We start from the raw sequence: 24,888 nt of genomic DNA on the forward strand, positions 1-24,888 counted from the left end.
ATTTGTTAAACATGATTTCCCTTTCATAAAACCATGCTGACTCTGCTTGACTGCATTATGATTTTCCAAATGCCCTGCTCCTGCTTCCTTAATGAAGCGCTCCAGCATTTTCCCAACGACAGATGTTAGGCTAACTGGTCTATAGTTTCCTGCTTTCCGTCTCCTTCCTTTCTTAATTAGTGGTGTTACATTTGCGGTTTTCCAATCCGCTGGGACCTCTCCAGAGTCCAGGGAATTTTGGAATCTTGGTAACGGAATGGTCATTGTGACATCACTTTCTAAACAAGAGCCCACAAGACAATGGGTTATCAATAAATGTTAAAGGGATTCAACACTCGGAAGTTACATTTTAAATAAAAGGAAATAAAATGCTGAAAAAGAATTGAAGATAATTTCTCTCTGTGGAATGTGCTCGCACACATTAAGGATGATATGTTTTGTTTTCACACTCACACATATAACAAACACTTTGTGCGAGGCTCTTTCCAGTTGTTCTGTTGAACCCGATGGGCAGTATTTTCTGTGGCCTTTAGGACCCTGCGGCAGCCCATCCGGCGGGGTCCTCTGGGTCAGGATATAAAGAGACCGCGCGCTGTTCCTCCTCCCACTGCCTGGGGGAATGGGCCAGATATTTAAAGGGACAGGGACTCCACTTTCTCTGCCGATTTATAGTTAAAGGGACAGACCCGTTTATCTTGGAGTGTCGGTGGACTTCACTAACAGAGCTCCCATTAACAGTTGCTCCCTTCTGTACTGTGCAGTGATTGTAAACCTGTCTGTTTCAGTGACTTGAGCCTTTCAAAAATGTCTCACTGTTTTTGATGATCCATTTGACTTGTTTGGTTAATATTGAAAGTCCTCAGAATTTTGCAGAGTGACGAAGGTTTCATTTAAAGGTAGAGTGATATTTCTTTCTAAATATTCTGTTCTGCCCCCCCCCCCTTCCACTTTAAAACACTCTGCACTACTGACTAGGAAGGTACCAAGTTCAATCCTTGATCTGTGCTGTGAGTTGATCTCTGACAAGGCAGCAGTTCAGGGGCTATAATTATCCTCAGTACCAATGGGCTAACTAAGAGTAAGAATCAGGCACTGCCCCTGCTCTTGATGGAGATCCAGTGACATCAACTGGGAAGTGTGTGGATGTCAATTGAGGGCAGGATTGGACTGCTGTCACTGCTGACACTCACTGAGTCGGCTGATGGTGAGGTTATAGAATCATAGACTCGTTAGAGCCCAGCAGGAGGCCCATCGAGCCCGTGCCGGCTCTCTGCAAGAGCACTTCAGCTAGTCCCACTTCCCCCGCCCTTTCCTCGGAGCCCTGCCAACATTTTTCCTTCAGGTACTTATCCAATTCCCTTTTGAAAGCCACAGTTGAATCTGCCCCCACCACCCTTTCAGGCAGTGAATTCCAGATCCTAACCACTCGCTGCGTAAAAAAGTTTTTCCTCATGTCACCTTTGGTTTGTCTGCCAATCATCTTAAATCTGTGTCCTCTGGTTCTCGACCCTTCAGCCAATGGGAACAGCTTCTCTCTATCTACTCTGTCTAGACCCCTCATGATGTTGAGCACCTCTATCAAATCTCCTCTCAACCTTCTCTGCTCCAAGGAGAACAACCCCAGCTTCTCTAGTCTATCCATGTAACTAAAGTCCCTCGTCCCTGGAACCGTTTTTTCCGCACTATCTCGAAGGCCTTCACATCCTTCCTAAAGTGCGGTGCCCAGAATTGGACACAATACTCCAGTTGAGATCATAAGAACATGAGAAATAAGAGCAGGAGTAGGTCACACAGCCCCTCGAGCCTGCTCCACCATTCAATAAGATCATGGCTGATCATCGACCTCAACTCCACTTTCCCGCCTGATCTCCATATCCCTTGATTCCCCTAGAGTCCAAAAATCTATCTGTCTCAGCCTTGAATATACTCAAAGACTCAGAATTCACAGCCCTCTGGGGCAGAGAATTACAAAGATTCACAACCTTCTGAGTGAAGAAATTCCTCCTCATCTCAGTCTTAAATGACCGACCCCTTATCCTGAGACTATGCCCCCTCGTTCTCGACACTCAAGCCAGGGGAAACAACCTCTCACCATCTACCCTGTCAATCCCCTTCAGAATCTTGTATGTTTCAATGAGATCACCTCTCATTCTTCTAAACTCCAGAGAGGTCGGACCAGTGTTTTATAAAAGTTCATCATAACTTCCTTGCTTTTGTACTCTATGCCTCTATTTATGAAGCCCAGGATCCTGTATACTTTTTTAACCGCTTTCTCAACCTGCCCTGCCACCTTCAACGATTTGTGCACATAAACCCCCAGGTCTCTCTGTTCAGGCACCCCCTATAGAATTGTACCCTTTAGTTTATATTGCCTCCCCTCGTTCTTCCTACCAAAATGTAGAGGTTAACTAATTGCACCCAGCCAGATTCAGTTCTTTCTGGAGAGAAGGGGAGACAGAAAATCCCAGACGATGTAACGAATGTTGTTTTTAGACAGTAAGGATGAAGGGAGTGTGTGTAGAATGGGGAATTTACAGCTTAGCAGGGATAGGAGGGGAAAGAATGTTGTATAGAAACTAGATTTGTCTGTTCTGAAGGTCAATTCTGTTGTAGACACCATATGAGGGCATTAGAAGGGGAGGATCTGCAGATGGAAACTGAATCCAAACATTGTGTCAAGATTTGACAGATTCTCCGGATTATCAGGGCCTGAATATCATCGGCCTTTGGATATAGAAGGAAAAAGCACCAATCACAGCGGGGAGAAACAGCACACGTGTTATGTGCCTGGATCCACTTTTAACAAATTGTCTAGCCCATGAGACTCGTGCACCCACCTGAATCAACGGTGTAAATGTGGGGTAAAAACAGAAAATGCTGGAGATGCTCAGCAGTCTGGAGCCACCCTTTGTTTCTTAACCTGCCCCATTACCATCTCCTTTTGCCTTGAATGTCTCTCCTGCCTTCCATCCTATCACAGACCTTCTCTTTTGTTCTTTCATCCCCTTTCCCAGCCCCTACACTTGCTTAAAAATCTGTTCCATTTCCTGCTTCTATCCAATTCTGACGAAGGGTCCTCGACCTGAAACATTAATGCTGTTTTTCTCTCACAGATGCTGCCTGACCCATTGAGCATCTCCAGCATTTTCTGTTTTTATTTCAGATTTCCAGCATCTGCACTATTTTCTTTTTGTATTAGTGTAAATGTGGGAGTGCATTCAGTTGCCCGTCTGAGGTGCAAACTCATCTAAACAGTCACACCGGGGAGAGGCGGTTCACCAGCTGAGTGTGGAAAGGGAGTCACTCACTTATAGAAGATAGGAGCAGGAGTAGGCCACACTATCATGTTCGTAAGGGGGAGAATCCATTCACTGCTCTGTATGTGGAAAGTGATTCAATCGATCAACCCATTTACTAACACACCAGCACAGTCACACCGGAGAGAGACCGTTTAGATACTTCACATGTGGGAAGGGATTCACTCCGTTGTCCCAACTGTTGACACTCCAGAGTGTCCACATTGAGAACTGTTGCTGTAAATACTCTGACTGTGAGAAAAGCTTTTCAATTTCAAAGCAACTGATGCACGATCAGGACACTGATACTGGAGAGAGGCTGTTTCAATATCCTGTGTGTGGGAAGAAATTCACCCCACCTGCTGAGACTCCAGTGAGTTCACATGTGACTGCAGGGGTTTGGATTCTGTTATTAATCACATCCAGGACTGAACCATGGCAGAGTGCCCGTGCACTTGGGTTTGTGTGTGAATTACTGATGAATTCTCTCAATGGGAATCACAGAAACTCATTCTCCATTCACTAATTGAGCCTTTCAATGGCGGGGCAGATCCCCAGCATGCCCCGCGAGGGAGACATCCCATTCGCACTGAATGAGCCCAGTGCGCACGCGCAGTGCCCGCCTGTACTTGGAGCATGCGCAGTGTCACACATTCACTTTGCCTCCAATTTCCACCCTTCCCTCACCTTCACATGGTCCATCTCTGACTCTTCCCTTCCCTTCCTCGACTTCTCCGTCTCCATCTCTGGAGATAGGTTATCGACCAATATTCACTACAAGCCCACTGACTCCCACAGCTACCTGGACTACACTTCCTCCCACCCCGCTTCCTGTAAGGACTCTATTCCATTCTCCCAGTTTCTCCGTCTCCGCCGTATCTGCTGCGACGATGCCACCTTCCACACCAGTGCTTCAGACATGTCTTCCTTTTTCCGCAACCGAGGATTCCCCTCTACCGTGATTGACACTGCCCTCGACCGTGTCAGTTCTATCTCCCGCACTTCTGCCCTCACCCCTGCCCCTCCCTCCCGGAACCACGATAGGGTTCCCCTTGTCCTCACCTTTCACCCCACCAGCCTCCACATTCAACGGATCATCCTCCGGCAATTCCGCTACCTCCAAAGTGATCCCACCACCAAACATATCTTCCCCTCCCCTTTCAGCATTCCGCAGGGACCGCTCCCTCCGAGACACCCTGGTCCACTCCTCTATCACCCCAAACAGCCCTTCCCCTTCGCCTGGCACCTTCCCGTGCAAGCGGAGGAGATGTAACACCTGCCCCTATACCTCCCCCCTTCCCACTGTCCAGGGCCCCAAACACCCCTTCCAGGTGAAACAGCGATTTACTTGTACTTCCCGCAATCTAGTATACTGTATTCACTGCTCATGATGCGGTCTCCTCTCCATTGGGGAGACCAAACGCAGATTGGTGACTGCTTTGCGGAACACCTCCGTTCAGTCCGTAAGGGTGACCCCGAGCTTCCGGTCGCCTGTCATTTTAATTCAACGCTCCATTCCCACTCGGACCTCACCGTCCTTGGCCTCTTGTATTGTTCCATGGAAGCTCAACGTAAACTCGAAGAACAGCACCTCATCTTCCGATTAGGCACTCTGCAGCCTTCCGGACTCAATATCGAGTTCAACAATTTCAGATCATAACCTCGGCCCCTATTTCATTTTTTCTTGTAATTTTTCCACTCCTTTCCCCCCCCCCTTTCCTTTTGTTTCGCTCTCACACCTGGCAGCTATCCCTTGCCCTGCCAGTACACTTTACACCCAATCTCAGCCTATTACCATCTCGTCTAGCTTCTAACACCTTTTATTGTCTCTTTTTTACTTCTTTTGTTTCTTTTATTCTTTTGTCCGATCGCAGCCCTGCCTCCGATCTATCTTTTCTTTCCAGTTTTGAAGAAGAGTTCGACCCGAAATGTCAACTCAAATTTCTGTCCACGGATGTTGCCTGACCTGCTCAGTTTTTCCAGCATTTTCTGTTGTTATTTCAGGCCAGTGTTGGAAGCGGTCAACAGCGGGGTATGCGATTTACACGGATTACGAATCCGCGGGGCGCAGAGAGGTAACATAACCAGCGGGTGAGCTTCATAGGCACCTGGTGTAGGCCGCAAGCTCCGAATGAGAACCTACAAGTTCCGCGTTTCCAGCTCGGAGGCTTTTTCCCTGGACAGGCCCGGGTTAACGGCGCCCATCTTTGTAAAGGAAAGCTGGCGGTTTGTCAGTCACCCTCTTACTTCATCGAGCGGTAGAGCGCGTGCGTGGCCATCCTTGTAAAGGAGCCACAAAAGGTCAGGGCTTCAGGGTCCCAGTGAGTGAACGGAACCAGCCAGAGTCAGCACCTTCGGGGGAGGAGAGTGAGGGGAACCAGTGAGTGAACTGAACCCAGCCAGAGTCAGCAACTTCAGGGGAGGAGAGGGAGGGGAACCAGTGAGTGTAGAACTGAACCCAGCCAGGGTCAGCACCTTCAGGGGAGGAGAGGGAGAGGGAGGGGAACCAGTGAATGAACTGAACCCAGCACAGAGTCAGCACCTTCAGGGGAGGAGAGGGAGGGGAACCAGTGAGTGCAGAACTGAACCCAGCCAGGGTCAGCACCTTCAGGGGAGGAGAGGGAGGGGAACCAGTGAGTGTGGAACTGAATCCAGCCAGAGTCAGCACCTTCATGGGAGCAGAGGGAGGGGAACCAGTGACTGTAGAACTGAACCCAGCCAGAGTTGGGGGAGAAAACTGGGAACACAAACTGTCTTCAGGTGTGATAGTTTTGGATTTTAGCACAGGGAGGAGGTACAATGTGTGGGATGGGGATATACAGCTTTGGGGGAACAAGAGAGAAAAGAATGATCTTTAGAAACTAGAATTGTCTGTTCTGAATTTCTGTCCTGTAGATACAGTGACGAGTTTTGTAAACTCCTTTTACAGGGTATTGGAAGGGGAGGATTTGCAGACGGGAATCTCAAACCAAACATCATGTCAAGATCTGTTAGTCACTTGATTCACCAGGACCTGAATATCATCAGCCTTTGAATGTGGAAGGAGAAATGTTTGCCTGTTCTGTCTGTGAGAAAAGATTTCAAGCATCAGTGTGACTGGAAAAGCACTGAGACACACACACACACACACAAGTGAGAGTGTTCCAGTGCACTGACTGGAAAGAGCTTTAACCAGTTAAACAGCCTGAAAACACATCGCACCATTCACAGCGGGGAGAAACCGTACACGTGTTGTGTGTGTGGACGAGGCTTCAACTGATCGTCCAACCTGGAGAGACACAAGGACACACGCACCAGGGAGAAACCGTGGAAATGTGGGGACTGTGGGAAGGGATTCAGTTCCCCATCTAATCTGGAAATTCATCATCGCACTCACACTGGGGAGAGGCCATTCACCTGCTCCGAGTGTGGGAAGGAATTCACTTGTTCATCCAACCTTCTAACTCACCAGCAAGTGCACACTGGGGAGAGACCGTTCACCTGCTTCGTGTGTGGGAAGGGATTCAACAATTCATCCCATCTGCTGAGACACCGGCGAGTTCACACGGGGGAGGGGCCATTCACCTGCTCCGTGTGTGGGAAGGGATTCACCTGTTCATCCAGCCTGCTGACACACCAGCGAGTCCACACTGGGGAGAGGCCGTTCACCTGCTCCGAGTGTGGGAAGGGATTCACTCGGTCATCCCACCTGCTGACACATCAGTGAGTTCACACTGGGGAGAGACCTTTCACCTGCTCCGAGTGTGGGAAGGGATTCACTCGGTCATCTCACCTGCTGATACACCAGCGAGATCACACTGTGGAGAGCCCGTTCACCTGCTTTCAGTGTGGGAAGGGATTCACTACTTCATCCAACCTTCTAACTCATCAGCGTGTTCACACTGGGGAGAGGCCGTTCACCTGCTCCGACTGTGGGAAAGGATTCACCGCTTCATCCAGCCTGCTGAGACACCAGCAAGTTTTCAAGTGACTGCAGGTGTTGGATTCTGCTGTTGTTCCTGCTGTTAATCACAGCCCGGACTGAATCGTGTCCATTCTGACAGTTGGGGTTTGTTTCTGCTGATGTTAATAACCCCTGTAACCAGGCTGGAGTTTAGTATTTTGATATTTCAACGAACACAGTGTGTCGATATTTGATATCTCCAAGATAAGAGGAGACTAATTGATGTCCTGTTACCGATTGCTCCATTTTTGGGCCTTTTCTCCTTTCTAACTCGAGATTATTTCAGTTCTCATACCTTCGGTTACTCTCATGGACAAGTCCCAGCTCCCCATGCCTTCAGAACTGCCTGTTCTGAATTTCTATCCTGTGCTCACAGTGATGACTTTTGAAAACTGCTTTTGCAGGATATTGGAAGGGGAGGATTTGCAGACTGGAAACTCAAACCAAACATCACGTCAAGATCTGACCGAGTCATTCGATTCATCAGGACCTGAATATCATCGACCTTTGAATATGGATGGAGAAATTTTTTAACCAGTTACACAGCCTGAAAAACTTTGCACCATTCACAGCAGGGAGAAACCAGACACGTGTTGTGTGTGTGTGAACGAGGCTTCAACTGAACATCCAACGTGGAGACACATAAGGTCACCCACACCATGGAGAAACCATGGAAATGTGGGGACTGTGGGAAGGGATTCAATTACCCATCCCAACTGGAAACCCATCAGCACATTCACACTGGGGAGAGGCTGTTCACCTGCTCCCCTGCTCCATGTGTGGGAAGGGATTCACCAGAGATCCACTCTGCTGACACACCAGCGAGTTCACACTTCATCCAACCTTCCGACACACTAGCGAGTTCACACTGGGGAGACGCTGTTCACCTGCTCTGTAGGTGGGAAGGGATTCACTCCGAGATCCAGCCTGCTGAGACACCAGCGAGTTCACACTTCATCCAACCTTCTGACACTAGCGAGTTCACACTGGGGAGATACTGTTCATCTGCTCCGTAGGTGGGAAGGGATTCACTAATTCCTCCCACTTGCTGAGACACCAGCGAGTTCACACTGGGGAGAGACTGTTCACCTGCTCCAAGTGTGGGAAGGGATTTACTCTGTCATCCAACCTGCTGAAACACCAGCGAGTTCACAAGTGATTGCAGGGGTTGGATGCTGCTGTTAATTGCATCCAGGACTGAACCATGTTCATTCTGACAGTTGCCGTTTGTTTCTGCTGATGTTAATAACCCTATAACTGGGCTGGAGTTTAATATTCTGGATATATAGCTCATAAGAACATAAGTAGGAGCAGGAGTAGGCCATACGGCCCCTCGGGCCTGCTCCGCCATTCAATGGGATCATGGCTGATCCGAATCTAGACTCACGTCCACTTCCCTGCCCTCTCCCCGTAACCCCTAATTCCCTTATCTGCTAGGAAACTGTCTATCTCCATTTTAAATCTATTTAATGTTGCAGCTTCCACAGCTCTCTGGAGTAGGAAATTCCATAGATTTACTACCCTCTGAGTGATGCGCTATCAATTACTCATAAAAGACAGAGTTAGAAGAGTAACCAAAGGCTTTTATTAACAACAGAATGGAGGTCTGCCTCGAGTGGTCGACCGGTCCAGGATACAAGGGCTGGGGAGCAGTCACCTTTATACTAGGACCTGTGGGAGGAGTCAGCCGAGGCATGTCCAGGCATGTACACAGTGGAATACAAACAGGAATACAAACAGTGGTTTACCACATTCACCCCTTGTTTAAAATTGAGTCCGGCGGGGTGAAGTGTATTAAAAGTTAGTGTATTGGAGTCTCTCCGGAGGTCTTGTCTGCCGCTGTGATCTGCGTGGCGACGGCAGGGGTAGCGAAGTTTCCGGCGTCGAGTCCAGCGTAGGCTGTGGCACAGGCGTGTCGTCCTCGTAGATGTCGAGCGGGTCGCGGGGCCCAGGCCTGCCGTCTGCTGGGGCTGGATATCGGATCGTGGGGGGGGGTGGTAGTGGGTAGTGGGTTACTGCGGCCCCCGAGGGTGCAAGGTCTCTTATGGAGACTGTGTCCTCCCGCCCGTCCGGGTATGCGATGTAAGCATACTGGGGGTTGGCGTGGAGGAGGTCGACCCTCTCGACCAGGGGGTCCGTTTTATGGGTCCTCACGTGTCTTCTCAGTAGGACCGGCCCTGGGGACGTCAGCCATGGCGGTAGCGATGTCCCCGATGTGGACTTCCTTGGGAAGACAAACATTTTCTCATGAGGGGTGGCGTTAGTGGCAGTGCAGAGCAGTGACCGAATAGAGTGGAGCGCATCGGGGAGCACATCCTGCCAGCGGGAGGTTGGAAGGCCCCTAGACTTTAAGGCTAGCAGGACGGCCTTCCAAACTGTCGCATTTTCTCTTTCCACCTGTCCGTTCCCCCGGGGGTTGTAACTGGTGGTCCTGCTTGTGGCAATACCCCTAGTTAGCAGGTACTGACGGAGTTCGTCGCTCATAAACGATGAGCCCCGGTCGCTATGGATATAGCTGGGGAAGCCGAACAGGGTGAAGAGGTTGTTCAGACATTTAATGACCGTGGCACTGGTCATGTCCAGGCAGGGGAAGGCGAACGGGAAACGGGAGTACTCATCAATAATATTGAGGAAGTACACATTGCGGTCGGAGGAGGGGAGAGGCCCTTTAAAATCGACGCTCAGGCGCTCGAAGGGGCGAGTGGCTTTTATCAGGTGGGCCCTGTCTGGTCGATAAAAGTGCGGTTTGCACTCAGCGCAGACTTGGCAGTTCCTGGTCATGGTCCTGACCTCCTCAATAGAGTAAGGCAGGTTGCGGGCCTTGATGAAGTGGAAGAACCTGGTGACCCCCGGGTGGCAGAGGTCATTGTGGAGGGCTCGCAGTCTATCAATCTGCGCGCTGGCGCAGGTGCCACGCGATAGCGCATCCGGGGGTTCATTTAGCTTCCCGGGCCGGTACAAGATCTCGTAGTTGTAGGTGGAAAGTTCGATTCTCCACCTCAAGATCTTGTCATTTTTGATTTTGCCCCTCTGCTTGTTGTTAAACATAAAAGCAACTGAACGCTGGTCAGTGAGCAGGGTAAATCGTTTTCCGGCCAGGTAGTGCCTCCAATGACGCACAGCCTCCACAATCGCCTGGGCCTCCTTCTCAACAGCGGAGTGTCTGGTCTCCGGGCCTTGGAGGGTTCGTGAAAAGAAGGCCACGGGTCTCCCCGCCTGATTGAGGGTAGCGGCCAGGGCAAAGTCAGACGCGTCGCTTTCCACCTGGAAGGGGATGGATTCGTCCACTGCGTGCATGGTGGCTTTGGCAATGTCCTCCTTGATACGGTGGAAGGCTAAGCGGGCCTCTGCCGTCAAGGGAAAAGAGGTGGACTTGATCAGCGGACGGGCCTTGTCCGCATAGTAGGGGACCCACTGGGCGTAATAGGAGAAAAACCCTAGGCACCTCTTCAGGGCCTTGAGGCAGTGGAAGTTCCATAAGGGGACGCATCCGGTCGGGGTCGGGGCCGATGACTCCGTGTTCCACAACACAGCCAAGGATGGCAAGGCGGTTTGTGCGGAATATGCACTTCTCCTTGTTATGTGTCAGGTTTAGGAGTTGGGCGGTGCGGAGGAATTTTTCGAGGTTTGCGTCATGGTCCTGCAAGTCACGGCCGCAGATGGTCACATTGTCCAGATATGGGAAAGTGGCCTGCAACGCATTTTGATCTACCATCCGGTCCATCTCCCTTTGGAAGACGGAGACCCCGTTGGTGACGCCAAAGGGAACCCTAAGGAAGTGATAGAGGCGGCCGTTTGCCTCAAAGGCCGTGTACTGGCGGTCCTCAGGGCGGATGGGGAGCTGGTGGTACGCTGATTTCAGGTCAATGGTCGAGAAGACGCGGTACTGCGCGATCTGGTTGACCATATCAGCTATACAGGGGAGTGGGTAGGCGTCCAGCAGGGTGTAGCGATTTATTGTCTGGCTGTAGTCGATGACCAGGCGCTGCTTCTCGCCGGTCTTAACGACCACAACCTGGGCTCGCCAGGGGCTGGTGCTGCCCTCAATAATCCCTTCTTTCAGGAGCCGCTCCACTTCGGTTTTAATGAAAACCCTGTCCCCGGCACTGTATCGCCTGCTCTTTGTGGCGATGGGCTTACAGTCGGGGGTGAGGTTAGCAAACAGTGGGGGGGGGTGACTCTGAGTGTGGAGAGGTTGCACCTGGTGCGCGGCGGGCAGTTTGGAAGCTGCTGGCTGCGGACTGTGAGTGGGGGTAGGGGTCCACCGTACGCCATCGTAACACTTTTAAGGTGGCACTGAAAATCTAACCCCAGCAGGACGGCAGCGCAGAGGTCAGGCAGGACCAGAAGTTTAAAATGATCGTACACGGTCCCGTCTACTACGAGTGTCACCACGCAGTAGCCGCCGATGTCCGCCGACTGGGACTCGGAGGCCATAGAAATCCGCTGTTGCGCAGGCAGGACTGGGAGAGAGCAACGCCGCACCGTGTTGGGGTGGATGAAGCTCTCCGTGCTCCCAGAGTCAAAAAGGCAGATTGTATCGTGACCATTTACCTTAATGTCCATTGTGGAACTGGCCAGTTGGTGCGGTCTCGCTTGGTCCAGTGTAACGGATGCCAGCGTAGGGGTCGGTGTGTCGCTGCGGGTATCAGATGAGGCGGTGTCGGGGGCCTGCTGCGTCCCGGCTGTCGTCCAAGATGGCGGCGTCCATGATCCCCATGTGGCTGGAGGCGTCCAAAATGGCTGCTGTACCGGTGATTCGCACATGGCCGGGGAGGTCCAAGATGGCGGCCCGCATGGCCCACACGCGGCGCTGCTGGGGTTCGGGGTGGCTTTGGCCCTGCAGACGCTAGCGTAGTGTCCCTTCTTCCCGCAGCCCGAGCAGATCGCGTTTTTCGCCGGGCAGCGCGCTCTGGGGTGTTTTGCCTGGCCACAGAAGTAGCATTTCTGGCCTTGGGGCACTGCTGTCTGGCCTTGGGACACTGCTGCGGTAGTTGGGCCGTTGTTGGGGTGTGGCTGGGATGGCACGGCGCTATGAGGCGGTCCTACCGTGTCCCAGGCTGTCATTCCCCGCGGCGTCCACGGTGCAGAGGAGTAGGCATCCATGCCCTGGTAGGCTGCATCCAACGATAGTGCGAGTTCAGAGGCCTTGTTGAGGTCGAGGTTACTCTGCTCCAACAGTCGCTGTCGGGTGTAATTGGATCTGTGGCCCGCTACAAAAGCGTCCCGGATAAGCTCCTCTGTGTACACGGCGGCCTTTACATCCTTACAACCACAGGCCCGGCCAAGCACAGACAGTGCCTGAAGGTATTCCACGGTCGATTCCCCAGGTTGTTGTTTACGACTCCCCAGGAGGTGCCTGGCGTACACTTCGTTCACTGGGCGCGTGTACTGGTCCTTGAGGAGCTTGATAGCGTCCGCGTACGAGGTCGCGTCTTGGATGACCGAGTACACTCGGTGGTTCACTTTGGAGGTCAGGACATCCAGTTTGTCCTCGTCCGATTTGATTGCTTCGGAGGCGGTCAGGAATTTTTCGAAACACTTAAGCCAGTGAGTAAACTTGGCGGATGCGTCCGCCTCCCGATGATCTAAGTCCAGGCATGCTGGTGTGAGGATCTTCTCCATTATAAAAATGTTGTTAATAAAATTGATGCGCTATCAATTACTCATAAAAGACTGAGAGTTAGAAGAGTAACCAAAGGCTTTTATTAACAACAGAATGGAGGTCTGCCTCGAGTGGTCGACCGGTCCAGGATACAAGGGCTGGGGAGCAGTCACCTTTATACTAGGACCTGTGGGAGGAGTCAGCCAAGGCATGTCCAGGCATGTACACAGTGGAATACAAACAGGAATACAAACAGTGGTTTACCACACTGAGTGAAGAAGTTTCTCCTCATCTCAAGTTTTGAAAGGGCAGCCCCTTATTCTAAGATTATGCCCCCTAGTTCTAGTCTCACCCATCAGTGGAAACATCCTCTCCGCATCCACCCAATCAAGCCCCCTCACAATCTTATATGTATCGATAAGATCGCCTCTCATTCTTCTGAACTCCAATGAGTAGAGTCCCAACCTACTCAACCTTTCCTCATACGTCAACCCCCTCATCTCCGGAATCAACTGAGTGAACCTTCTCTGAACCGCCTCGAAAGCAAGTATATCTTTTCTTAAATATGGAAACCAAAACTGCACGCAGTATTCCAGGTGTGGCCTCACCAATACCCTGTATAACTGCAGCAAGATTTCCCTGTTTTTATACTCCATCCCCCTTGCAATAAAAGCCAAGATTCCATTGGCCTTCCTGATCACCTGCTGCACCTGCATACTAACTTTTTGTGTTTCATGCACCAGGATCCCCAGATCCCTTTGTACTGTAGCACTTTGCAGTTTCTCTCCATTTAGATAATAACTTGCTCTTTGATTTTTTCTGCCAAAGTGCATAATCTCACACTTTCCAACATTATATTGCATCTGCCAAATCTCTGCCCACTCACTTAGCCTGTCTATGTCCTTTTGCAGGTTTTTTATGTCCTCCTCTCTCATTGCTTTCCCTCCCATCTTTGTATCGTCAGCAAACTTGGATATGTTGCACTCGGTCCCTTCCTCCAAATCGTTAATATAGATTGTAAAGAGTTGGGGTCCCAGCACTGACCCCTGCGGAACACCACTAGTTACTGATTGCCAGCCCGAGAATGAACCATTTATCCCAACTCTTTGTTTTCTGTTAGATAGCCAATCTTCCACCCATGCCAGTATATTACCCCCAATCCCGTGATTTCTTATCTTGATCAGTAATCTTGTGTGGAACCTTGTCAAATGCCTTTTGGAAGTCCAAATACACTACATCCACTGGTTCCCCTTTATCCACCCTGTATGTTACATCCTCAAAGAATTCGAGCAAATTTGTCAAACATGACTTCTCCTTCATAAAACCATGCTGACTCTGTCCTATTAAATTATGTTTATCCAAATGCTCTGTTACGGTTTCCTTAATAATGGACTCCAACGTTTTGCCAACCACAGATGTTAGGCTAACTGGTCTATAGTTTCCAGCTTTTTGTCTACTTCCCTTCTTAAATAAGGGTGTTACATTAGCAGTTTTCCAATCTGCCGGGACCTTTCCTGAGTCCAGGGAGTTCTGGAAAATAATCACCAATGCATCCACAATCCCTACCGCCACTTCTCTCAAGACCCTAGGATGTAGGCCATCAGGTCCGGGGGATTTATCCGCCTTAAGTCCCATTATTTTACTGAGTACCATCTCCTTAGCGATTTTAATCGTCTTTAGCTCCTCCCCCCCCCCCCATTGCCCCCTGTTTGTCCAGTGTTGGGATAATTTTAGTGTCCTCTACTGTAAAGACTGATACAAAATATTTGTTCAGCGTCTTTGCCATCTCCATGTTCCCCACCACTAGTTTCCCGGTCCCATCCTCTAAGGGACCAACATTCACTTTAGCCACCCTTTTTCTTTTTATATAGCTGCAGAAACTCTTGCTATCTTTTTATATTTTTTGCTAGTTTACTTTCATAATCTATCTTCCCTTTCTTAATTAATCTTTTAGTTATTGTTTGCTGGCTTTTAAATGCTTCCCAATCTTCTATCCTCCCACTAGATTTGGCTACTTTATATGCCCTTGTTTTCAGTCGGATACTATCCTTTATTACTTTACTAAGCCACGAATGGCTGTCTTTTCTTTTCCTCCCCTTTTTCCTCCTTGGAATATATTTATCTTGAAAGATGTGAAATATCTCCTTGAACGTAGACCACTGCTCTTGTACCGTCTTACACTTTAATCTGTTTTCCCAGTCCACTTTAGTCAATTCGACTCTCATACCTTCATAGTCTCCTTTATTTAAGCTCAGTATGCTGGTTTGAGATCCAACTCTCACCCTCAAACTGAATTTGGAATTCAAACATATTATGGTCACTCATTCCAAGGGGATCCTTTACTAGGACATTTTTTATTAATCCAGGACCAGATCTAAGATTGCCTGCCCCCTGGTTGGTTCAGTTACATACTGCTCAAGGAACTCGTCCCTAATACACTCTATGAACTCTTCCTCAAGGCTGCCATGCCCAATTTGATTAGTCCAGTCAATGTGAAAGTTAAAATCCCCCATGATTATAGCTGTTCCCTTATTACAAGCCCCAACTATTTCCTGATTTATACTCCGACCAACAGAGTTGCCACTGTTAGGAGGCCTATAGACTACGCCCACTAGTGACCTTTTCCCCTTCTTATTCCTTATCTCCACCCAAACTATTTCACTATCCTGATCCTTTGACCCAATATCATTTCTGACTATTGCAGTGATTCCATCCTTGATTAACATAGCAACCCCACCTCCCTTTCCTTCCTGTCTGTCCTTCCTAATTGTCAAATACCCTTGTATGTTTAGTTCCCAGTCATGATTATCTTGCAGCCATGTTTCCGTAATGGCCACCAGATCATACCCACGTGTAGTTATTTGTACCGTCAACTCGTCAATTTTGTTACGAATGCTGCGTGCATTCAGATAAAGAACTTTCAAATATGTTTTCTGACAATTTATTCCTGCTTTTACTACTTTACCTTTATCATTATACATTCTGTCCCTTCCTGACACGCTCTGGTTTTTAATTCCCCCACTGCTACCTTGCTCTATTGCCTTCTCCGCTGTCATTTTTATTTTTCGCTCTCTTAAAACCTCCCCCCCACTAATTAGTTTAAAGCCCTCTCTACAGCCCTAGTTATTCGATTCGCCAGGACTCTAGTCCCAGCACTGGCCAAGTGAAGTCCGTCCCAACGGAACAGCTCTCTCCTGTCCCAGTACTGATGCCAGTGGCCCAGGAAGCAAAACCCATTTCTCCCACACCAGGCTTTGAGCCACGTATTTAACTCTCTAATTTTATTTACCCTAGCCAAATTTGCACGTGGCTCAGGTAGTAATCCAGAGATCAGCTGGTTGGTTGGTTTTCTTTCTTCTCTTCTCTTTTATACCTTTAAGTTGGTAAGTCCTTTGAATAGTGGTGTGACATTATCTATATCCGGGCAGGGTCTTCATAACTAATAATAAGAAATTTAATTAATTATATAGAATGGAGCAGGTGATGTGTTACTGTTGCGAGATGTGGGAGCCGGTGGTCCCCATTGAGGCTCACGGTGATTACATCTGCGACAAGTGTTTGCTGCTAGAGGAACTCAAGTTCCATGTTATGGAGCTTGAAACCGAGCTTCAGACACTGCGACACATCAGGGAGGGGGAGAAGTTCCTGCACTCTATGTTACAGGAGATGGTCACACCTATGAAGTTAATTACTGCAGATGTAGTCCGTGGTCAGGGACAGGATGGTGTGACTACGAGTGAGGAAGGTACAGGGATCCAGGATGTAGTGTTGAAGGAGACGCAGCCCTTGTTCTTGTCCAGCAGGATCGAGGTTCTTACTCCCTGTGAGGGCGGGAGCGGGGACTGCAGGGAGGATGAGCAACCTGGCCACAGCACCGTGGTACAGGGGGCCATTCAAGTGGAGGGAGTAAAAAGAAATGTTGTAGTGGTAGGGGATAGTATCATTAGGGGGATAGATAGGGTTCTCTGCAGTCAAGAGCGGGAGTCCCGAAGGCTGTGTTGCCTGCCCGGTGCCAGGGTTAAGGACATCTCTTCTGGGCTGGAAAGAAACTTGGAGTGGGAGGGGGAGGATCCAGTTGTCGTGGTCCATGTTGGTACAAACGACGTAGATAGGACAAGGAAGACGGTTCTGTTAAAGGAGTATGAGCAGCTAGGGGTCAAATTAAAAAACAGAACCTCAAGGGTAATAATCTCTGGGTTATTACCTGAGCCACGAGCGAATATGGCTAGGATAAATAAAATTAAAGAGTTAAATGCGTGGCTCAAAGACTGGTGTGGGAGAAATGGGTTTTGCTTCTTGGGACACTGGCACCAATACTGGGACAGGAGGGAGCTGTTCCGTTGGGACGGACTCCACTTGGCCAGTGCTGGGACTAGAGTCCTGGCGAATCATATAACTAGGGCTGTAGAGAGGGCTTTAAACTAATTAGTGGGGGGGTAGGTTTCTAGAGAGCAAATAATAGAAATGACAACAGAGAAGGTCATAGACTTAGGTAGCAGTGGGGGAATTAAAAAACAGAATGTGTCAGGAAGGGACAGAAGGTATGGAGTAAAAAGTAAAGTACTAAAAAGGGAAAAAACAGGAACTAAGTGTTACAAAACATATTTGAAAGTTCTTTATCTGAATGCACGTAGCATTCGTAACAAAATGAATGAGTTAACGGCACAAATAACGACATATGGGTATGATCTTGTGGCCATTACAGAAACATGGCTGCAGGGTGACCATGACTGGGAATTAAACATACCAGGTTATTTAACAATCAGGAAGGACAGGCAGGAAGGAAGAGGAGGTGGGGTGGCTATGTTAATAAAGGAAGGAATCACTATAATACAGAGAAATGATATTGGGTCAAAGGAGCAGGATAGTGAAACAGTTTGGGTGGAGATAAGGAATAATGAGAAAAAAACACTAGTGGGTGTAGTCTATAGGCCGCCGAACAGTTGCAACTCTGTTGGACGGAGTATTAATCAGGAAATAGTTGAGGCTTGTAATAAGGGAACAGCTATAATTATGGGGGATTTTAATTATCATATTAACTGGACAAATCAAATTGGGCAGAGCAGCCTTGAGGACGAGTTCATTGAGTGTATTAGGGATGGGTTTCTTGAGCAGTATGTAACTGAACCGACCAGGGGGCAAGCAACCTTAGATTTGGTCCTGTGTAATGAGACAGGATTAATTAAAAATGTCCTAGTAAAGGATCCCCTTGGAATGAGTGACCATAACATGGTTGAGTTCCATATTCAATTAGAGGGTGAGAAGGTTGGATCTCAAACAAGCGTGCTGAGCTTGAATAAAGGAGACTATGAAGGTATGAGAGCGGAATTGATTAGAGTGGACTGGGAAAATAGATTAAAGGGTAAGACGGTACATGATCAGTGGTGTACATTTAAGGAGTTATTTTACAACTTCCAAAAAATATATATTCCACTGAGGAAAAAAGGGTGTAAAAGAAAAGATAGCCATCCGTGCCTAATTAAAGTAATTAAGGATAGTATCCGACTAAAAACAAGGGCATATAAGGTAGCCAAATCTAGTGGGAGGATGGAAGATTGGGAAGTCTTTAAAAGACAGCAAAAAATAACTAAAAAATTGATTAAGAAAGGGAAGATAGATTATGAAAGTAAATTAGCAAAAAATATAAAAACAGGCAGTAAAAGTTTCTATAGTTATATAAAAAGAAAAAGGGTGGCTAAAGTAAATGTTGGTCCCTTAGAGGATCAGACTGGGAAATTAATGGTGGGAAACATGGAGATGGCAAAAACACTGGACAATTATTTTGTATCAGTCTTTACAGTGGAGGACACGACGAAAATCCCAACATTGGACAAACAGGGGGCTCTAGGGGCGGGGGGGGGGGGAGGAACTAAATACAATTAAAGTCACTAAGGAAGTGGTACTTGGTAAAATAATGGGACTCAAGGCAGATAAATCCTCTGGACCTGATGGCTTGCATCCTAGGGTCTTGAGGGAAGTGGCGGTAGGGATTGTGGATGCATTGGTAATAATTTTCCAAAACTCACTGGACTCAGCAAAGGTCCCGGCAGATTGGAAAACTGCTAATGTAACACCCTTATTTAAAAAGGGTAGTAGGCAGAAGGCTGGAAACTATAGACCTGTTAGCCTAACATCTGTGGTTGGTTAAATGTTAGAGTCCATTATTAAGGAGACAGTAACGGGACATTTGGATAAACATAATTTAATAGGACAGAGTCAGCATGGTTTCATGAAGGGGAAATCATGTTTGACAAATTTGCTGGAGTTTTTTGAGGAAGTAACATACAGGGTGGATAAAGGGGAACCAGTGGACGTAGTGCATTTAGACTTCCAAAAGGCATTTGACAAGGTGCCACACAAAAGATTATTGCTCAAGGTAAAAAAAATCACGGGATTGGGGGTAATATTCTGGCGTGGGTGGAGGATTGGCTCTCTAACAGAAAGCAGAGAGTTGGGAATAAATGGTTCGTTCTCAGATTGGCAACCAGTAACTAGTGGTGTTCCGCAGGGGTCAGTGCTGGGTCCCCAACTCTTTACAATCTATATTAACGATTTGGAGGAGGGGACCGAGTGTAACATATCAAAGTTTGCAGATGATACAAAGATGGGACGGAAAGTAGTGAGTGAGGAGGACATAAAAAACCTGCAAAGGGACATAGACAGGCTAAGTAAGTGGGCAGAGATTTGGCAGATGGAATACAATACTGGAAAGTGTGAGGTTATGCACTTTGGCAGGAAAAATCATAGAGCAAGTTATTATCTTAATGGCAAGAAACTGAAAAGTACTGTAGTACAAAGGAATCTGGGGGTCCTGGTGCACGAAACTCAAAAAGTTAGTATGCAGGTGCAGCAAGTGATCAAGAAGGCCAATGGAATGTTGGCTTTTATTGCAAGGGGATAGAATATAAAAATAGGGAGGTATTGCTTCAGTTGTACAAGGTATTGGTGAGACCGCACCTGGAATACTGCATATAGTTTTGGTGTCCATACTTAAGAAAGGACATACTTGCTCTCGAGTCAGTACAAAGAAGGTTCACTCGGTTAATCCCGGGGATGAGGGGGTGGTCATATGAGGAGAGGTTGAGTAGATTGGGACTCTACTCATTGGAGTTCAGAAGAATGAGAGGCGATCTTATTGAAACATATAAGATTGTGAAGGGGCTTGATCGGGTGGATGCGGTGAGGATGTTCCCGATGATGGGTGAAACTAGAACTAGGGGGCATAATCTTAAAATAAGGGGCTGCTCTTTCAAAACTGAGATGAGGAGAAACTTCTTCACGCAGAGGGTGGTAGGTTTGTGGAATTTGCTGCCCCAGAAAGCTGTGGAAGCTACATCATTAAATAAATTTAAAACAGAAATAGACAGTTTCCTAGAAGTAAAGGGAATTAAGGGTTACGGGGAGCGGGCAGGAAATTGGACATGAGTCTAGGTTCGGAATGGTCATGGCCCTGTGGGTAGTGGAGTGGGCCCAGGGGCCGTGTAGCCTGGTTCTGCTCCTACTTCTTGTGTTCTAATTCTGTGTTAGATTTCAGGAGATGGTTTTATTCCTGTTCCTGGCTGGGGTGGAGATCGCCTTTACAGAAGGTAAGTACTGTAGAAAATATAGGGACAGAGTGATCTCCTGGAAGAATTTCGATCACCTAGATGGGTCGGAGAGGAATTTCCCAGATTTTTCTCTCCCAAATTGGCCATTGGGTCTTTATCTGGTTTTTCGCCTCTCCCGGGAGATCACATGGGTTCGGGTGGATGCAGAGTGATAGAAGATTTGAGGTTAGGATCAGATCAGCCATGATCTTATTGAATGGTGGAGCAGGCTCGAGGGGCCGATTGGCCTACACCTGCTCCTATTTCTTATGTTCTTATTACCCTTGTGGTTCTGCTTTTTAATTTGGCCCCTAGCTGCTCAAACTCCCTCAGCAGAACCTCCTTCCTTGTCCTATCTATGTCGTTGGTACCAACATGGACCACGACAACTGGATCCTCCCCCTCCAAGTTTCTCTCCAGCCCAGAGGAGATGTCCTTAACCCTGGCACCGGGCAGGCAACACAGCCTTCGGGACTCTCGCTCTCGGCTGCAAAGAACTCTATCTATCCCCCTAACGATACTATCCCCTACCACTACAACATTTCTTTTATCTCCCCCCACTTGAATGGCCCCCCGCTCCACGGTGCTGTGGCCAGGTTGCTCATCCTCCCCGCAGTCCCCGTTCCCATCCTCACAGGGAGTAAGAGCCTCAAACCTGTTGGACAAGAGCAAGGGCTGCGGCTCCTCCAACACTACCTCCTGGATCCCCGTACCTGCCTCACTTCTAGTCACACCATCCTGACCCTGGCCACGGACTACATCTGAATTAATTAATCTAATTGGTGTGACTACCTCCTGATACACAGAGTCCAGGTAACTCTCCCCCTCCCTGATGTGTCTCAGTGTTTGAAGCTCGGACTCCAGCTCTTCAACACGGAGCCGGAATTCCTCGAGCAGCCAACACTTACTGCAAATGTGATCACCGTGAGCATCAATGGTGTCCACCAGCTCCCACATAGTGCAGCAGCAACACATCACCTGATCTCCCCTTCTATGTAATTAATTAAATTTATTAATATTATTCTTAAACACCCTCTGCCCCGGTTCTAGATGATAAATATCGCACCTTAGAAACTATAAACCACAGAGTTTAAGCTTCAAAAGAGAGAAATACTCACCAACCAATCACTTACCCGCTTTCTAGTGACGTCACACTTGGATTAATTTTTACCTCTCTCCTTCCCTCTGAGGTCCGAGACTGGAGATTGGTAAACCTACCTGGGTCTCGGGAGCCTTTTTAAGCTTCCCGCTCACGCCTCCCGCCGACACCCGCGGTCTGAGGCCTTACCTGGGTCTCTGAATCCTTTTTAAGCTTCCTGCTCGCGCCTCCCGCCGACACCCGCGGTCTGAGGCCTTACCTGGGTCTCTGAATCCTTTTTAAGCTTCCTGCTCGCGCCTCCCGCCGACACCCGCGGTCTGAGGCCTTACCTGGGTCTCTGAATCCTTTTTAAGCTTCCTGCTCGCGCCTCCCGCCGACACCCGCGGTCTGAGGCCTTACCTGGGTCTCTGAATCCTTTTTAAGCTTCCTGCTCGCGCCTCCCGCCGACACCCGCGGTCTGAGGCCTTACCTGGGTCTCTGAAGCCATGTTATCGGGGCTGCAGTGTCCCTTTAAGAACCGCTGTCTGTAACTTTCCCCTTAATTCAGGGATTCTCATCAGAAATTAGTTTATAATAAAATTATTAATTTTACTTTAATCCTATATTAATCTTTGGTACAAAATCTACAATTCAGTGTCTGAAAGGTTCCACTGATCAACATTTCCAATTAGAAAGTGCTAATTAATCCTCGCTGACAATTCTTACTGACTTGCACATTATACACACAGTGGCACTTCCATTATCCACCAGAAAGAAGAGGAATGGGAATTGGTGGAGAATCGAGAGTCCCCAAATGTTGCCCCTCCCGTCTGGTACAACAATCCCCTCGGCACAGGAATGGAGACAAGTCCAATCCAAGTAACGGGCTGAGTTTAATCTTTCTGGGCCTGTGGGGCTGGTTTATATCAGACAGGAGGAGATTGGTGTCAGTGACTGTGGGGTTGGTTTATATCAGACAGGAGGAGATTGGTGTCAGTGACTGGGGTTGGTTTATATCAGACGGGAAGATTGGTGTCAGTGACTGTGCGTCTGGTTTATATCAAACAGGAGGAGATTGGTGTCAGTGACTGTGGGGTTGCTTTATATCAGACAGGAGGAGATTGGTGTCAGTGACTGTCGGGTTGGTTTATATCAGACAGGAGGAGATTGGTGTCAGTGACTGTGGGGTTGCTTTATATCAGACAGGAGGAGATTGGAGTCAGTGTCTGTGGGGTTGGTTTGTATCAGACAGGAGGAGATTGGTGTCAGTGACTGTGGGGTTGGTTTATATCAGACAGGAGGAGATTGGTGTCAGTGACTGTGGGGTTGGTTTATATCAGACAGGAGGAGATTGGTGTCAGTGACTGTGGGGTTGGTTTATATCAGACAGGAGGAGATTGGTGTCAGTGACTGTGGGGTTGGTTTATATCAGACAGGAGGAGATTGGTGTCAGTGTCTGTGGGGTTGGTTTATATCAAACAGGAGGAGATTGGTGTCATAGAATCAGAAGTTTACAGCACAGAAGTAGACCATTCTGCCCATCATGTCTGTGCAGGCCGAGAACAGCTATCCAGCCTGATCCCACTTTCCAGCTCTGCCCTGTAGTTTACGGCACTCCAAATGCATATCCAGGTATTTTTTAAATACGATGAGGGTTTCTGCCTCTACCGCCCTTTCAGGAAGTGAGTTGCAGACTCCCACCACCCTCTGGGTGAAAAACTCTCTCCTCAACTCCCCTCTAATCCTTCCCCCAATTACTTTAAATCTTTGCCTCCTGGTTATTGACCCCTCTGCTAGGGGAAATGGTTTCTTCCTATCCACTCTATCTAGGCCCCTCATATTTTTATACACCTCAATTAAATCTCCCCCCAGCCTCCTCTGTTCCAAAGAAAACAACTCCAGCCTATCCAATCTTTCCTCATAGCTAAAATTCTCCAGTCTTGGCAACATTCCCGTAAATCTCCTCTGTACCCTCTCCAGTGCAATCCCATCCTTCCTGTAATGTGGTGACCAGAACTGTACTAACTTGAGCAGTACTCTAGCTATGGCCTAACTAGTGTTTTATACAGTTCTAGCATAACCTCCCTCCTCTTATATTCTGTGCCTCGGCTAATAAAGGAAAGAATCCCGTATGCCTTCTTAACCACCTTAACTACCCGTCCTGCTACCTTCAGGGATCTGTGGATTCACTCCAAGGTCCCTTTGTTCCTCTGCTCTTCTCAGTACCCTACCATTTATTGTGTATTCCCTTGCATTGTTAGCCCTCCCCAAATGCATTACCTCACACTTCTCCGGATTGAATTCCATTTGCCACTTTTCAGCCCACCTGACCTGGATATCTTCCTGCAGCCTACAGCTTTCTTCCTCACCATCAACCACATGGCCAATTTTTGTATTGTCTACAAACTTCTTAATCATGCTTCCTACACTGAAGTTGAAATCATTGATATATTCCATAATAAGCAAGGGACCTAGTACTGAGCCCTGCAGAACCCCACGAGAAACAGCTTTCCAGTCACAAAAACATCCATCGACCATTACCCTCTGCTTCCTGCCACTGAGCCAATTTTGGATCCAACTTGCCACTTTCCCTTGGATCCCATGGACTTTTACTTTTCTGACCAGTCTGCCACGTGGGAACTTGTCAAAAGCCATGTAGACTACATCTAACGCGCTACCCTCATCAGCCCTCCTCGTTACCTCCTCAAAAAATTCAAACAAGTTAGTCAGACACGACCTTCCCTTACCAAATCCATGCTGACTGTCCTTGATTAATCCGTGCCTTTCTAAATGACAAATGACGATTAATACTGTCCCTCAGAAATTTTTCCAACAATTTGCCCACCACCGAGGTTAGGCTGACTGGCCTGTAATTACTCAGCCTATCCCTTTCTCCCTTTTTAAACAACAGTACAATGTTAGCAGTCCTCCAGCACCACACCTGTAGCCAGAGAGGATTGAAAAATGGTGGTCAGAGCCTCCGTTATTTCCTCCCTTGCTTCTCTTAACAGCCTGGGATACATTTCATCCGGGCCTGGTGATTTACCTACTTTCAAAGATGCTAAACCCCTTAATACTTCCTCTCTCACTATGTTTGTCTCATCTAATATTTCTCACTCCTCCTTAACTACAATGTCTGCATCGTCTCTCTTTTGTAAAGACAGACACAGAGTATTCATTAAGAACCATACCCACGTCTTCCGCCTTCACACACAAGCTTCCATTTTGGTCTCTAATAGGTCCGACTCTTTAGTTATCCGCTTGCTCTTTATGTATTTATAAAACATCTTTGGGTTTTCCTTGCCAACATTTTTTCATGCCCTCTCTTTACTTTCCTTATTTCCTTTTTAATTTCACCCTGCACTTTCTATACTCCTCTA

The 24,888-nt window shown here is 48.1% G+C and overlaps 1 protein-coding gene across 1 annotated transcript in view; it reads left to right on the forward strand.

Moving 5' to 3' along the window:
• LOC147119609 (uncharacterized) overlaps positions 1-24,888 on the forward strand; it is a 101,578-nt gene that overhangs the window by 65,967 nt on the left and 10,723 nt on the right. The window contains exons 3-4 of the mRNA XM_085984125.1: positions 6,593-6,972; positions 8,216-8,255. Of these exons, the coding sequence (XP_085840251.1) occupies positions 6,593-6,972; positions 8,216-8,255 (420 nt within the window). The remainder of the gene's footprint in view (positions 1-6,592; positions 6,973-8,215; positions 8,256-24,888) is intronic.

This window comes from Somniosus microcephalus, chromosome 4 (assembly GCF_052327205.1).
Source record: "Somniosus microcephalus isolate GS21.2 chromosome 4, FLI_Smic_1.0, whole genome shotgun sequence".
NCBI lineage: Eukaryota > Metazoa > Chordata > Chondrichthyes > Squaliformes > Somniosidae > Somniosus > Somniosus microcephalus.